This window comes from Geotrypetes seraphini, chromosome 10, assembly GCF_902459505.1.
Source record: "Geotrypetes seraphini chromosome 10, aGeoSer1.1, whole genome shotgun sequence".
Taxonomy (NCBI): domain Eukaryota; kingdom Metazoa; phylum Chordata; class Amphibia; order Gymnophiona; family Dermophiidae; genus Geotrypetes; species Geotrypetes seraphini.
The window spans coordinates 18,092,678-18,108,984 of record NC_047093.1 but is presented as its reverse complement, the minus strand read 5'-3'; the positions used below and the strand labels follow the sequence as shown (position 1 = coordinate 18,108,984).

General features: G+C 42.1%; 1 protein-coding gene and 1 long non-coding RNA gene across 10 annotated transcripts in view; both read right to left on the bottom strand.

Annotated features, from left to right (window-relative positions):
• Positions 1-16,307, bottom strand: part of BPTF (bromodomain PHD finger transcription factor) — a 232,412-nt gene that overhangs the window by 176,238 nt on the left and 39,867 nt on the right. For all 9 annotated transcript variants that reach the window (XM_033961424.1, XM_033961417.1, XM_033961422.1 and 6 more), the window contains exon 2: positions 7,029-7,851. In XM_033961424.1, coding sequence (XP_033817315.1) covers positions 7,029-7,851 — 823 coding nt within the window. The remainder of the gene's footprint in view (positions 1-7,028; positions 7,852-16,307) is intronic.
• LOC117368106 lies at positions 10,604-15,059 on the bottom strand. The gene is made up of 2 exons (XR_004540903.1): positions 14,983-15,059; positions 10,604-10,696 (listed from the first exon to the last, which is right to left on the bottom strand). It is a non-coding gene; the product is annotated as an uncharacterized LOC117368106 (long non-coding RNA).

The following is a 16,307-nucleotide window of genomic DNA, read 5'->3' as shown; positions in this document are numbered from 1 at the left end:
TGGACTCCAGCACCTGCAGATGTCAGGTCGTGAGAGCTGGAAGTTCCAGGAGATCTCTGATCTGCTGCTTAGGTTTCTGTCTGCGTAACTCAGGAAGAAATACACAACCCTGCTGGGTGTCGAACAGAAGATCTAGATACTCCAAGGTCTGTGACAGCATCAACTGGCTCTTCTTGAAGTTAACAATCCAACCCAAGCACTGTAGCAGAGACACCACCATCTCCCCGCACATTTCAACTCCTGTCGAGACAGAGCCCAGATCAACCAGTCTTCCAAGTAAGGATGGACCTGGACACTCTTACTTGCGGAGAAAATCCACTACAACTACAATGACCTTGGTGAACGTGAGGGGATCTGTCTCGAGCCCAAAGGGAAGAGCTGTGAACTGGAAATGCTGTTACAGAACATGGAAACGCAGAAACCTGCGATGCTCCAGAAATATTGGAATATGAAAGGTATGCCTCCGTGAGATCCAAGGACCCTAGAAGAGACAGCAGCAATGACTTTGCGCAAGGTTTCCATTTGGAAATTAGGAATCTGCGGGAAGCAACTGACCAACTTGAGATCCAGAATGGGCCTCCAGTCTTCTAAGCCTTTCTTTGGCATGATGAAGTATAAGGGGTATCTGCTGAAGATCGATTCGTGTTCTGGAGCGGGTTCTATTGCTCGGATGTTGAAAAAAGATTAATAAAAATCCATTATTTTCTATGGGAGCGATCTGTGGAATGCGGTAAAACTCTTTTGGTTTCTAAAGGTAAGGTTCAGGTTTCCCATTTTTGGTGTGAATTCGCTGGTGGCAGCTATCTTGGAATTTTTTATTTTTCCAACATTTTATTTCTGCCTCAAAATCCCTCGATTTGATTAAAAATAATTTGGGATGGACTCCCTAGCCTCAGTGATGCAGCAGAGGGAAGGCCCCGGCAGGGCAGGCTGTGAAGCGGCCCATTCAGAGCGCTCCCGACACCGCTGTTTTTGGATGCCTTGAAGGTATATCAGTCTCACGATAGGAGGGTCAGTGGGGTTCTTCTGAACAGGGAAATGGAAGGGAGGAAAAGATACTGCAGAGGGAAAGCCATAAAGCAGCCTGTTAAGAGCACTGCCGCCGTCACCGCTGTTTTTGGATGCCTTAGAGCAGGGGTGTCCAATGTCGGTCCTCGAGGGTCGCAATCCAGTCGGGTTTTCAGGATTTCCCCAATGAGTATGCATGAGATCTATTAGCATACAATGAAAGCAGTGCATGCAAATAGACCTCATGTATATTCATTGGGGAAATCCTGAAAATCCGACTGGACTGCGGCCCTCGAGGACCGACATTGGACACCCCTGCCTTAGAGGTATGTCAGTCTCACGGTGGAAGGGTCAGTAGGGTTCTGCTGTACAAGGGGATGGGTGAGAGGGGAGGAAAAATGCTGCACATGGGGGAGGGGGAGAAAGGAATGAGGAAGAATTGGGGTAGAGGAGAGGAAGGGAGAGATGACTGTTGTACATTAAAAAAAAATGGAACCCCCCCCAAAAAAAATATAAGCCCTAATGCATTTTTTTGGAGCTAAAATTAATACATGAGCCTAAATTATTTTTGGGGAAACACAGTACTAACTCCAATGGTAAATCTGTTGGTAGTTTCACTAGTTCAATACAAAGAATTAGAGAATGACATGGGGATAAATTTTTCCCCGTCCCTGCGGGAACTCATTTTCCCAACCTAGTGAGTTCTTTTCCTGTCCCTGCCTCATTCCTGTAAGCTCTGCCTTAACCACACAAGCCTCAAACACTTTAAAATCATAAGTGTTCGAGGCTTGTGCAGTTAAGGCAGAGCTTACAGGAATGGGGCAGGGACAGGGAGTGACAAAACTCATGGGGATGGGGCAGGAAAATTGAGTTCCTGCAGGGAAGGGGAAAATTTATCCCCGTGTCATTCTCTATTGATTTATTGATTCATTCATTCAATTTTCTATACCTTTCTCCAAGGAGAGCTCAGAACGGTTTACATGAGCTTACAAGAATGGGGCAGGGACAAAACTCATGGGAACAGGATGGGGAAATTGAGTTCCTGCAGGGACGGGGAAAATTTGTCCCTGTGTCATTCTTTATTTATTTATTAATTCAATTTTCTATATCGTTCTCCAAGGAAAGCTCAGAACAGTTTACATGAGTTTATTCAGGTACTCAAGCATTTTTCCCTGTCTGTCCCAGTGGGCTCACAATCTATCTAGAAACATAGAAACATAGAAAGATGACGGCAGATAAGGGCTACAGCCCATCAAGTCTGCCCATACCATTGACCCCCTATTAAGTCTACTGGCCCCCTTAACTCTACTGACCTGCTCTATTAAGTCTATATCCTAGCGACTCTATTTATTGGTATGACTCCCGCAGTGATTCCACATAGGTATCCCATTTGTTCTTGAAGTCTGGGATACTGCGGGCCTCGATCACCTGTACTGGAAGCTTGTTCCAATGCTCTATCACTCGTTCCGTGAAGAAGTACTTCCTGACGTTTCCACGAAACTTCCCTCCCCTGAGTTTGAGCGGATGTCCTCTTGTGTTCGAGGGTCCTTTGAGAAGAAAGATATCATCTTCCACCTCGACCCGTCCCGTGATGTACTTAAATGTCTCAATCATGTCTCCCCTCTCCCTACGCTCCTCGAGAGTATAGAGCTGCAATTTGTTCAGTCTCTCTTCGTACGAGAGACCCTTTAGCCCCGAGACCATCCTGGTGGCCATCCGCTGAACCGACTCAATTCTGAGCACATCTTTACGGTAATATGGCCTCCAAAATTGCACACAGTATTCTAGATGAGGTCTCACCATGGCTCTGTATAATGGCCAAAAAAGGCCTCAAAAGCTATACCAAAATGTAAATGAATACCAAATTATGTGAAAATACGACTAATAAATAATTGGTATTATAAATGATATTATCTTCAGTGAATGTCCCTGGGGATGATACTACAAATATATATGTGAACCTTGACAGACTGTGAATGGAAAAATGATGATCAATCAAACGGATCAAAAGAAACAATCAGTACGGGCCGTATGCTCTCGTTTCAACCAATGGCCCCGGGCAATGCTTATGCAGTGACATGCACTTAGAAATGAATCTAGATAAACCGTGCCCAGTACATCATTTTATTCTTTTGAAACGTATCAAAAATTAAGTGAAGACATTCATCCCCAAGCATGGACTTCTGAAGAAAAGATCATTAAAAAAGAATATCTCCCTGAAACCTCATATACAAAAACACCAAATTGTGAATAATTATATGAAAAAATTATAATACAAAAAAATATATAATTGTAGTGACTCCAAATCAAAAAACTTTCTAAAACAAATAAGTGAAAATGTACAATATCCTCAATCTGTGTATCAAAAATTCAATGTGTCTGTCAATGAAAAATCTGAAAAACGTGATGCAAAGTGGAAACCGGTAAAAATCAATAAAAGTACTTAGCTCAGTCCTTTCAGAACGGGATGAGGTTCAAGGTTCAAAGTTCAAAGTTCAATCATGATTCTGTAATGCCTCTGCTTGATCAATCCCGCTCGCTTACGAAATACTTATTAAAGAATGAACTTGTAGGTACTGTAGCCGTGGTACTTGAATATGGATCCAAAGAGCTGATCGGAAATGTCTCTCCAATTTCTAGCGCTGGTGTATTCACTCATTCAACTCGCTCATATGTCTCATGTATCTCGCTCGTTGGACTCATTCATGGCCCGGGGCCATTGGTTGAAACGAGAGCATACGGCCCGTACTGATTGTTTCTTTTGATCCGTTTGATTGATCATCATTTTTCCATTCACAGTCTGTCAAGGTTCACATATATATTTGTAGTATCATCCCCAGGGACATTCACTGAAGATAATATCATTTATAATACCAATTATTTATTAGTCTGTATAATGGCATCATGACCTCAGGCTTCCTGTTGACGAAACTTCTCTTGATGCAACCCATCATCTGCCGTGCCTTAGATGAAGCCTTCTCCACTTGAGTAGCAGTCTTCATGTCTGCACTGATGATCACTCCCAAGACTCGTTCTGCTGTAGTCTTGGTCAAAGTTTCTCCATTCAAGGTGTAAGTTCTGCATGGATTTCCATTTCCGAGATGCATGACCTTACATTTCTTGGCGTTGAAGCCCAGCTGCCAGACAGAGGACCAACTTTCTAAAGTACGGAGGTCCTGTTCCATAGTATTCTGCAGATTGTAGCCGTTAATGATATTGCATAGTTTGGCATCATCAGCGAATAAGGTTACCTTACCTTGAAGCCCTTGAGTCAAATCCCTAATGAATATGTTGAAGAGGAGTGGACCCAGGACTGAGCCCTGTGGCACTTCGCTGGTCACTTCCGATGTTTTGGAGAGGGTACCGTTAACCATCACCCTCTGAAGTCTGCCACTTAGCCAATCTTTAACCCATGCAGTTAGTGTTACTCCTAACCCCATCGATTCCATCTTGTTCAGCAGTCTGCGGCGTGGGACGCTGTCAAAAGCCTTGCTGAAGTCAAGGTATACGACGTCTAAGGACTCTCCTGAGTCCAGCCTTCTTGTTACCCAGTCAAAGAAGCTAATAAGATTGGACTGGCAAGACCTACCCTTGGTGAATCCATGTTGACTGGGGTCCCGGAGATTCCCCTCATTCAAGACCGTATCTAATTTATGCTTAATTAGTGTTTCCATGAGTTTACACGCTATTGAAGTGAGACTCACCGGTCTATAGTTCGCAGCCTCAGCCTTGCAACCCTTTTTATGCAGAGGAATGACGTTGGCTGTTTTCCAGTCCAACGGAACTTTCCCCGTGCTTAGTGAGAGATTGAAGAGCACGGCCAACGGTTCTGCCAGAACATCTCTCAATTCTCTAAGCACTCTTGGGTGTAAATTGTCCGGTCCCATGGCCTTGTTCTCCTTGAGCCTTGTCAGCTCGCTATAGACGTCTTCAGGTGTGAACTCAAAATTCTGAAACGGGTCTTCCGCAATTTGTTTTGCCTTCAACTGTGGTCCGTGTCCCGGTGCCTCACAGGTGAAAACTGAGCAGAAATATTCATTTAGTATTTCGGCTTTTTCAGAATCCGCCACCGCGTAGTTTCCGTCCGGTCTTCTAAGGCGTACTATGCCGTCTGTGTTCCTTTTCCTATCACTAATATACCTGAAGAAAGATTTGTCCCCTTTTTTAATGTTTTTTGCCAAAGTTTCTTCCACTCGAAGTTTGGCCTCCCTAACTGCTGTTTTGACCGCTGCAGACCTGGTCTTATATTCTACTTTAGTTTCCCTTCTCTGTGTACGTTTGTAGGAAAGAAATGCTGTTTTCTTCTCCTTAATGAGGTGCGAGATCTCCTCAGTGAACCATTGGGGTTTATTGTTTCTTTGCCGTTTGTCTACCGATTTTATGTAGCGATTAGTAGCTTCGTGTATGGATGATTTCAGGTACGACCACATAGCTTCCACATTACCGGTCTCTGCTTGGTCCTGCAGCGTCTGATGGACGAAATCTCCCATGCGTGTGAAGTCGGTGCCCCGGAAGTTAAGTACCTTTGTTTTTGTGATTGATTTAGGGAATCCTTTCCTAAGGTTGAACCATACCATGTTATGGTCGCTGGAGGCTAGCGTATCTCCTACCAAGACCTCTGAGACGCTTTCCCCGTTGGTGAGTACCAGGTCAAGGATCGCCTGGGCCCTAGTGGGCTCCGTTACCATCTGTTTTAGGTGTGCACCGTTTATGGAGGCCAAAAGCCTCTTGCTGCTACTGGTGGTTGCTGAAAATGTGTTCCAGTCTGCATCAGGCATGTTGAAGTCCCCAAGCAGTACAGTGTCGCCCCGTAGAGTGATATTCTCTATGTCCTCGATTAATTCCGTGTCCATGTCTTCCATTTGTCTTGGGGGTCTGTATACCACACCAAGATACAGGCATTCCAGTGTTCCCTCTAAGCTGAGCAGGAGTCCTCCACCCACAGTCTCACCAATAGAGGGTGCTGTTTTACTGTCACATTTTTCAATTGTGAGGGACAGGCAAGTTCTGCAGGACTCCAGGGAACATACCTGTCCTTAGCGACTGAAAATATTCCACCCCCTAGTAGTAGCAATGCAGCTGGAGGACACCTGCTCAGCTTAGAGGGAACAGTGCGGAGTCCCCGGTGTATTTGACATCTGTGATCCTGGTGGTTTTGATGTCTTCTTTAATGTATAGTGCTACCCCACCACCTAACCTACCCTCTCGGTCATGACGAAGTAGATTGTACCCCAGTATAGTCATATCCCACCCATGTGAGTCCGTAAACCATGTTTCGGTTATTGCCACCACGTCTAGGTTGGCATCCCTTATTTCAGTTTCCAGCTCTAGAATTTTATTGCCTAAACTGTGAGCATTAATATACATGGCCCTCCACACATTGTGTTTGCTAGGTCGCTGTAAGGCGTTTTCCACCTGAGTCTGTGTGGCTCCTAGAGAACTGTTTGCTATGTGTGCCCTTACCTTGGAAGCAGAGTGTCGACTCGTCCCATCTGGATAGTTCCTTTCCGCACCAGTACATGAGTAGGTACCCTCCCCCAACTTACCTAGTTTAAAGCCCTAATGTACCTGGGGCAATGGGGGGATTAAGTGACTTGCCCAGGGTCATAAGGAACAGCGTAGGTTTGAACCCACAAGCCCAGGGTGCTAAGGCTATAGCTTTAACCACTGTGCCACAACATTTCTCAAAAATCAGATGATTAGGAACATGATGCAGATACATTATTATGGCCCCCCAATTAAGTAGAGGGGGATGTTAGAAAATACAAACCCTGTGTTCTTTGTCCCCATTAATTTAAGGACCATTCTACTACCTAGAATTAACCAATGGCTACTGCTGCTTTATGACTGCACACAGCATCAACAAGGAATGTTAAATGATGAAGGGAAAAAATAGATAGCAAACACAAAGAGGCAAGCACTTTGGAAGTATTTTCATTTACTTTTTTAAAGCATTTTGTAAAAATAAACACATGCAAAGCAACCATGTTCTTTACATCAAAGCACTCAGATTTACTTACATAATGAACCTTCTGTTAAGGAACCAGTACTTCCGTCTGCGTCTGTCATAGCCTATGGGTTCATGTCGGATGTATGGTTTATTTTTTTGAATTTCAGCAACACAGTCAGTTACACCTGGCACTTTGTGGGCTACACAGACCTCACACTGCCATTCATCCTCTGGTACTTCCTCAAGAGGTGGTTTCACACACTCTAAATGGTACACAGCAGAGCACGTTTCACAGCAAAGCAAATCCCCAAGTTTGTGACAAACCCTACAATGGTCATCATACTGGATTACTCCTTCTGACATTAACTCCTCTCGGGCAATGTTTGTTGTAAGAAACTGATCCACTAAAAATTGTAGAACTTTGATTTTATTCTCTATTGGTCCATATGGATAATCCTCTGATTCCTGGAAAGGAAGAACATGGTGATATTCCTTGTCACTCTCACAGTATACGCGCAAAACCTCTGGCCACGTCATTCCATCTATGAAATACAGTGTGGAATTAACGCTATCTTTGAGGTCCGCGGGTCCAAAGGTAGTATTTGATGTATCTTCTTCACGTAAAACAGCTTTCAAAAGTGCTACATGTGTCTCAGCCATCAGTGTGCATTGTTCTTGACTAACCAGGGCAGCACAGAAGTCTTCAAAACGAAAAGGGGATAGGCGTAAAACTGTGCCAAAGTTCCGTAATACCTCATAGATAGAAATAACATTCATTAGCTCCTCATTGGGCACCATTAAGTCCTCTGAAGATTTAGGGAATTCAAGATGTGGGATATCTTTTTCTTCAAATATGGGAGAACGAGGCCGATGAATTCTTGGTTTCCTCCTTCCTGCAAGGAGAAGATCAAAATAAGACATTTGCTGATCACAAAGCACAGAGTAATTTTTATCAGCTTAAGATTTTTAGATATTTTCTTTATAAACATTTCAATATTTCTGTAGCAGCTGATTTGCAACTGAACATTCAGCAGAAATTCTCCGATATATCTACACACATTTACATTCCCTAATACAGATAAAACTTTTTAAAAATTTATATACATACATATACACACACAATTTTCCAACCTTTATTGCAGGCCTAATTTCTATTCTATTATATCTCATTTCAGGTTTCATTCTGCTTTTCATTTATTTTGTTCTGAATGCTTTTCTGTTATTTCCTTCACTCCTCATGGTCCATCTTCTCCTACTACAGCCTCACTTGCCTCATCTTCTTCTCTAGTTTTCATCTTGCCTTCCCTCCCCCCCCCCTCTCTCTCTGGTTTGTTCATGCCCCACTATATGCACTCATCCCTACTAACATCTTTTACCCTTTCCAATTTGATTAAAGAATCCCAAATTCCAGGCTTTTGGACCCGCTGCTCATGGCTTCCCTCCCACCGCTGGGGCCATGTGGTCCCATTTACAGTAAGCTCTGTGGCAACTGTAGGTAAAAAGCCTAGAGCTGCAGGAGGGAGATGGTGTGAGGAAAGGCTCTAGAATCTAAAGTAAACTTTTGTAAAACTGTAACACACTCAAAATAGTAAAGCAAAATATTACATAAAAGGCCTGTAAAATGTGAATAAATAGAAGCTGCATGCATTCAGGTATCTTTGAAAATTTCAAATAAATGATATGAATCCACAAGATTATGAATTTTTCGCTTATTTTTCCAAATGTATGTTAATGAGATGAAATCAAAACTAGCTTTGGAAAATGAAAACAGAAAGCACAAGGCAGATTCCTCGATAAATTTTAAATCTTTAGTACTAATATCTAGAAGGTATTTTTTAGTCAATACAGTAAAGAAATGTTGGGGACAAGATGGCGGCATAGTGAGGATTCCGTGAATTTAGCTCCTGCAATTTCCTCCTCAATACTATTATCGAGGAAAACTTTAAACTTGAGAAGAGGTAGAGTGACTACTTCAGCCGGGAAATCAGAGTCTACCCATTTCGTCAATGTCTCCCCCAAACCTATAGAACTCATCTTGCTTAGCAAACTGCGGTGTGGTAAGCATTCGATTGCGTACCACACCGCAGGTTGTTAAGCAAGATGAGTTCTATAGGTTTGGGTGAGACATTGATGAAATGGGTTGGGAACTGGCTTGGAGGTAGGCTTCAAAGGGTAATGGTGAACGGCACCCCCTCTAAAATGACGGAGGTGATCAGTGGAGTGCCCCAGGGCTCGGTGTTGGGCCCGATCCTATTCAATATCTTTATAAGAGACTTGGCAGAAGGGCTCCGAGGCAAAATAACTTTATTCGCCGATGACACCAAACTAAGCAATGTAGTGGGCAAAAGCACAACGGACAAAAACTCAATGCCTGACAACATGATGCATGATCTACTCCTACTGGAGCACTGGTCTAGGACCTGGCAACTCAGCTTCAATGCCAAAAAATGCAAAGTTATGCACCTGGGTAGCCAAAATCCATGCAGGACTTATACCCTTAATGGCGAGATCCTAACAAGAACGGTAGCAGAGCGAAACTTAGGGGTGATCGTCAGCGAGGACATGAAGGCTGCCAATCAAGTGGAGCAAGCTTCTTCCAAGGCAAGACAAATCATGGGTTGCATACCAGGGGTTTCATCAGCCGTAAGCCGGAGGTCATTATGCCATTGTATAGATCCCTAGTGAGGCCCCACCTGGAATACTGTGTGCAATTCTGGAGGCCGCATTATCGCAAGGATGTGCTAAGCCTGGAGTCGGTCCAGAGAATGGCCACCCGGATGGTCTCAGGACTCAAGGATCTCCCGTACGAAGAACGGTTAGAAAAATTACAGCTATACTCGCTCGAGGAGCGCAGAGAGAGGGGAGACATGATCGAGACGTTCAAGTATCTCACTGGCCGCATAGAGGCAGAGGAAGATATCTTCTTTTTCAATGGTCCCACGGCAACAAGAGGGCATCCGTGGAAAATCAGGGGCGGGAAACTATGAGGTGACACCAGGAAATTCTTTTTTACTGAAAGGGTGGTTGATCGCTGAAATAGTCTTCCACTTCAGGTGATCGAGGCCAGCAGCGTGCCTGATTTTAAGGCAAAATGGGATCGACACGTGGGATCTATTCGTCCACCAGAGGGCATCCGCTGAAAAAGGGTAAAGGTAGGGGAGGGTCATTAGGGTGGGCAGACTGGATGGGCCATGGCCCTTATCTGCCGTCTATTTCTATGTTTCTACCTTAATGCGACAGGAGGTGATCATGAGCTTCATTTAATCTTCACCACAGGATGTTCCAGCTGTGCTGAATGTGAAGGAGACTTCAGCCTTTGGGAGCAAAATTTTGCTCAGCCACGCAGTACCAGTACCTCCTTTGCAGTCGTGAGACCGGGCGACGACAGGAGACACGCAAGACGCGGAAGAAACGCTGCCTGCAGAGTTCTTGGGCTTGCTGAGCCATCAGTAAGTTGCAGCCGGACTATCTTCATCAGAGAGGGCTGTAGGTAGTTTAACAGAGAGAGGAGAAACTCCATCTATTCCACCTCTTGTTAAACCCGCTGAAATTACTTTGGAATCAATTTAGACAGCATTGGACTCTCTCTACAAGGTATTGTTATGCCAGTTATGCCCCAGCATATTACTGATAATTTTGTTTATGTATTTTCAAGTCTGCTGACCTGAACTCCTTACCCCCAAAGAAAAGTAATACCAGATGGTCTCTACAATAACATTGCTTATTGTAGATCCTGACCTCTTTGATCTGATTTCCTAGGAAGAATTTGCATGAAGCTAAACAGGAATTACAATTGAAATTAGAAGAGCTGGAAAAGAAAAGGAATAAACAACAGCATGCCATTACAATGCTACAATGTCAGAATGAGTTGTTAATGGATAAGGTAGAAACCTATCAAAATGTAATAGAACAGTCAGCTATGCAATATGCACGATATAAATACAAGAAACGCAGGTGGAAAGTGAGTTACAGAAAAGTTAAAATCTTAATTTATCATCTGCCGAATGATTGGAATCCAAACAAATGGGATGGGAATATGTGGGATTCAAATTCTAATAACAGTGAGGAGGATATATGTGTTAAAGGAGAACAGGCAGAAAGTTTAGAAGCAGAGCCTGTGAGGAGACAAAGATTACAGGGAAATCTGCAAACAGGAGAAAATCTAGTTAGGGAGGATGTTACTCCACATGAAATCATGGATATGATGGCACGCTTTACACAGCAGCCTGGGGAACCACTAATACAGTGGGTAGTTCGGGTGCAGGAGCTGGGTGCAGCAGGGATTATGTTAGATGCCACAGATGCCCCTAAATTTGTTCAAATTTGTCAAGAAATAGCAGTGCAACATGCGTTGCAGAAGGATCCTTATCCTGCAAAAAATGCCCAATGGTCTTTATTAGAGATAATTAGTAGGGGTGTCACGAGGCGATATCCACTTGAATCTGATTGGCCCTCAAATGATAAGATTTGGTATACATTAAAAGATGCTCAAATGAGAATTAAGGAGGAGTCTATGAAGGCAGCCTTAGTAATAGGTCACGCTGACACATATATGTCATTACCTTTTACTGAGTCCATGAGAAATAAAATTATTAAGCATGCTGCACCGGCATACAAACAGGTAATGATAACTTTGTTGATCAATCAAATAGACAAGACTATTTTGGAAGCCTTAGAAGCGGTCCGACAGTTAGGATATCGGGGGGACTGGGGACCTCAAAATACTTTTGATAAAAAGAGAACAGGACAATCCAATTCAAACAAGGCTAAGCGGGTGTCTCGGAGGAATATGTTTTTGGCATTAATAAAAGATGGTGTAAAGAGGGAAGAAATAGATGGAAAAGATACAAGGACATTATGGGAAATGTACAAAAGTAGAGGACTGGGAAAGAAATCTATGCCTCAAGCACAAGTGAACAAAGGAGAGAGGGTGCCAACGGCTTCCCCTGAGGAAATTGCTTCCATTCTTTATCCTGATTTAAAAGGGTGGAAGTGTTGGGAGGATCAATAATATGAATGCCGAGTCTCAGTGTTTGCCTGGACCAAATTAGAACAGCGTCCGCAGGTAGAGATAAATACCTAGTAGAAATCTGGGGAGCAAAAGGTACAAGCTGTAGTGGACACTGGGGTGTAGGAATATAAATATCAGGATTGGGGGGAAAATTATACAAGCAGGAAGAAAAAATTTTACAAATTTTAAAATTGGACAATTACCAATTTGGGATTAATCTATGGGATTCCTTGCCAGATATCCAAAAAGGGTTATGGACAATAAAAAAGTAGAAATATTGCTAAGTGACCTTTATAATGTATAAAGTTTTGTTAGATAGTATAAGGAAGTTGCACTCCAAGTAATTTTGCAAATGTGTCTTTTACCTAAAACACTAACATTGTGAACCTCTCTTGTATATTTTATAGATTAAAAATTCCCTGCGTGCATTCTCTTATGATTGTGTGACAGAGCTTTGAAATGGAAGAAAATAGAAAAGAAGACCAGTAAAACTATATAGAGCAATTAACTTAAATTTCTATCTCTCTTTCTTTTAGAAGCTTATTATCTAGACATGGTCCGGAGAACCAATTTCACTGTGCCACATTTAAAATACTTCCAGCAATGTGACCTGATAGTGGGAATCCAATGGATACCACATTTGTTTGTGACTCTTTTGATTAATAGTGTGCTTATTTACAGATTAAATTCAACCCTGAATCATTACTGATGGAAGAAAGCATGCCGGAGCTCTGTGTTTGTCTGTTTCTGTTATGTGTTGTCTGTTTTAGCTTAAGGGGTACCCCAACATTGTACATTGGCCATTTCCAGAGTTTATTCCACCCCTTCTATTAGTCCAAATGGTACCATATCCCTTTTCAAAAAAGATTCCCCCACATACCAGAAAATATCTTATGAAAACCATGCTCACAATGATTTTATGCTATGGCTCACAGGTAATCGAGGCCAGCAGCGTGCCAGATTTTAGGAATAAAGGGGACGCCCATGTGGGATCCCTACATGGGTCAGGGCAAAACATTGGTTAATCTTAAGGGCAAAGGGTCTATAGAGTGGGCAGACTTGATGGGCCTTGGCCCTTTTCTGCCGTCATCTTTCTATGTTTCTATGTTTCTATACAGCCCAATGATAATTTAGTTAGGGGTTATATTATAAAAGGATATCTAAAGAGAAATAATTAGAAAGCTTTATACCTGGTAAAATGGTGTTCATTGGTATTTGATATTTGCTAAATAAAATAAAAAATGGTCTCTCTTTATTTAACTTACCAGGTATAAACAGTGCAGTGCACATCTCTGACATAAGTTATTTTGGTATCACATTCTGTACGTGTGTATGGTCTCTCTTAAATGACATAATAATTATGTCCAGAACATAAAAAGGTATATTTTCTGAATGTCCTACAGAATACCTTTAAGTGCATTAGTGTTGTTTCTCTTATCTCACACAAATACTACCTTACACACAAGTATTGTGTCAAATGTTATCACATTCTGTACGTGTGTATGGTCTCTCTTAAATGACATAATAATTATGTCCAGAACATAAAAAGGTGTATTTTCTGAATGTCCTACAGACTACCTTTAAGTGCATTAGTGTTGTTTCTCTCATCTCACACAAATACTACTTTACACACAAGTATTGTGTCACATGTTATCACCTTCTGTACAGAAAGTGGTTTTTCTCCTTTTTCTCTTATACTCTCTTTTACCACTAGGGGGGTTTAATGTAACTAAAGCATTGAAGTTAAACAGTCATGAGGAAATATTTTCCTTGAAAAATCACATACTGGGAAATGTTATTCCATATAGACTTTCATCCTTTTGTGATAAAATTGGTCAGCTCTGCTCTCTCATTCTGATGATTTGGCTAACATGCTGAGTTAAGAGAAAATTTCACCAGACCGAGAAGATGATGACGCAACCAGACATACAGTGCCGTGCCATGAGGCTGTTATGTGGCACCAACTGGGGAATAGAAGTGAGCCTATATCCTGCCACTTCACATTAGGGCTGGTCTCTGGAGGTGGTGCCTGAGACTTACATGAGTGAAGGCATGTGAGTGGCATAGCAAGCCTATTGAAACTGGAGCATAGCCAGACCCTAACCAAAGATGCTAAGAAAAACGGGATACCAGATAACTGCGGTGATCGATGGTGAATATGAAGCTACCTTAAATGTATGCCATGAGTAAGAGCACAAATATAATATTAATAAGATTATTAATTTTCATGATTCCCGATACGTGATACTTTCAAGTGAAAGGCCTAATTAGCAAGAAATATTAGGGAATGAAAGAATACCAAGTTTAGCACATAAGGAAATAATTTATGAAGGGAAAAATAATTTTCCCATTTTACCTTTGCTTAATAAATACTATTGTTTCTGAAATACTGGCTGGCAAACAAGCATATTTTGGCTCCAGAGTAGCAGATGTATTTAGATGGGAAGGTGAATGGGTGACCAATACTGTACATAATTATGAACTAACGCTACAATATGATCAGTTAATGTTACCTGTCGTTAATGATATCACAAAGAATTAACTTGATTTAAAAACCACATCACATTCTGTACCCTTAGATAGAAAATGGTGTAAATTTTGAAATGAAACAATGTGTCCTTAGTACTTTTGAACTTGTGATTCCTGCTAATCAAACTCCCTTTTCAGTATGTTTACAGAATGTTAGTATGTTGCAGTGGGCAAATAATGCAACTTATGAAATACTAACTTGCATTCTGTGGCAGATCATATTGAAGCTACCACTGCACTCCATGGGTGGGATGCTATTACTAGAGGCTGTGATATGGCACAAAAGGTGTTTAGCTATTAGGAAGACTTTTTATGGGAGCAGACTTAAGAATCCAAGGGTGGAATGTTATGCCAGTTATGCCCCAGCATATTACTGATAATTTTGTTTATGTATTCTCAAGTCTGCTGACCTGAACTCCTTACCCCCAAAGAAAAGTAATACCAGATGGTCTCTACAATAACATTGCTTATTGTAGATCCTGACCTCTTTGATCTGATTTCCTTGATCACACCAAAAGGACAGATGGCCTCTGTAACACCTTCTTGATAGCATCAAAGAGACAGTGCAACACCTATCCTGACTTCCTTTATTTGAATGACAACTGGATAGCATCAAAGAGACAATAAACTGTAACACCTCCTTGCGTCCTGACCTCTTTGATCTCCACAGGACAGTAAGACCAGATGGTCTCTGCAATAACCTTGCTTATTTGAGATCCTGACCTCTTTGATCTCCACAGGAGCTAACATCCTGACCTCATTGATCTTCAAAGGACAGTAAAACCAGATGATCATCAGTAAAGACAGATGGGAAACTACATCAAAAAGAAAATGACAGTGACAAGTATCTGCTATCTTGACCTCTTTTGACCTGGGTGTTGTCAAAACAGATAACAAAAGAACAGAACCGGCTGTCTTACTAAGAGGGCAGCAGTTTTTCTCTATAAAAGAGAAAAACTCAGCCCATAGAATTTGAATCCAGTTTCGTTGCAACAAAGGGACAGCCCGTTCGGTTCTCCTCTCCTATCAATCGCTTTGGGTTCCAGATTGTGAGGGATAGTGATGTCCGGAAATACGGTGATGTTAATCTATTTTAATATTTATCTATGCATGTAATAAAGTGTTATTGTTTAAGCTTTATATTGTCTGGGTGCCTTTCTGAGGGTTACTGATCATCCCATTGGGCAGAAATAAGTGGCAGAACAGGTATGTGCAGCAACGTTCCCCCTGGTAATCACAAACTTTTATGAAGTGTGAGGAGGGTTTAAAACCAAGAAGAGAAGTTTAAAGACTTGGATCAGCGAGTTTGAGATTTTCAATTTTTTCCAAATTTCAACGATGCGAGATAGAACGGTATTACAAAGGAAAGTAGAAACATAGAAACATAGAAAAATGATGGCAGAAAAGGGCCAAAGCCCATCAAGTCTGCCCACTCTAGTGTCCCTTCTCCTTGATTTTGCTCACCACCCCCTGCCCTTACCTCATTAGAGATCCCACATGAATATCCCATTTATTTTTGAAATCTGCCACGCTGTTGGCCTCAATCACCTGCCGTGGGAGTTCATTCCAATGATCGACCACCCTCTCAGTGAAGAAATACTTTCTGGAGTCACCATGAAATTTCCCTCCCCTGATTTTCAGCGGATGCCCTCTGGTGGACGAAGGTCCCATAAGACGAAAGATATCCTCTTCCACCTCGATACGACCCGTGATATATTTAAATGTCTCAATCATGTCCCCTCTCTCTCTTCGTTCTTCAAGTGAGTACAGCTGCAATTTATTCAGCCTTACTTCATACGGAAGATCCTT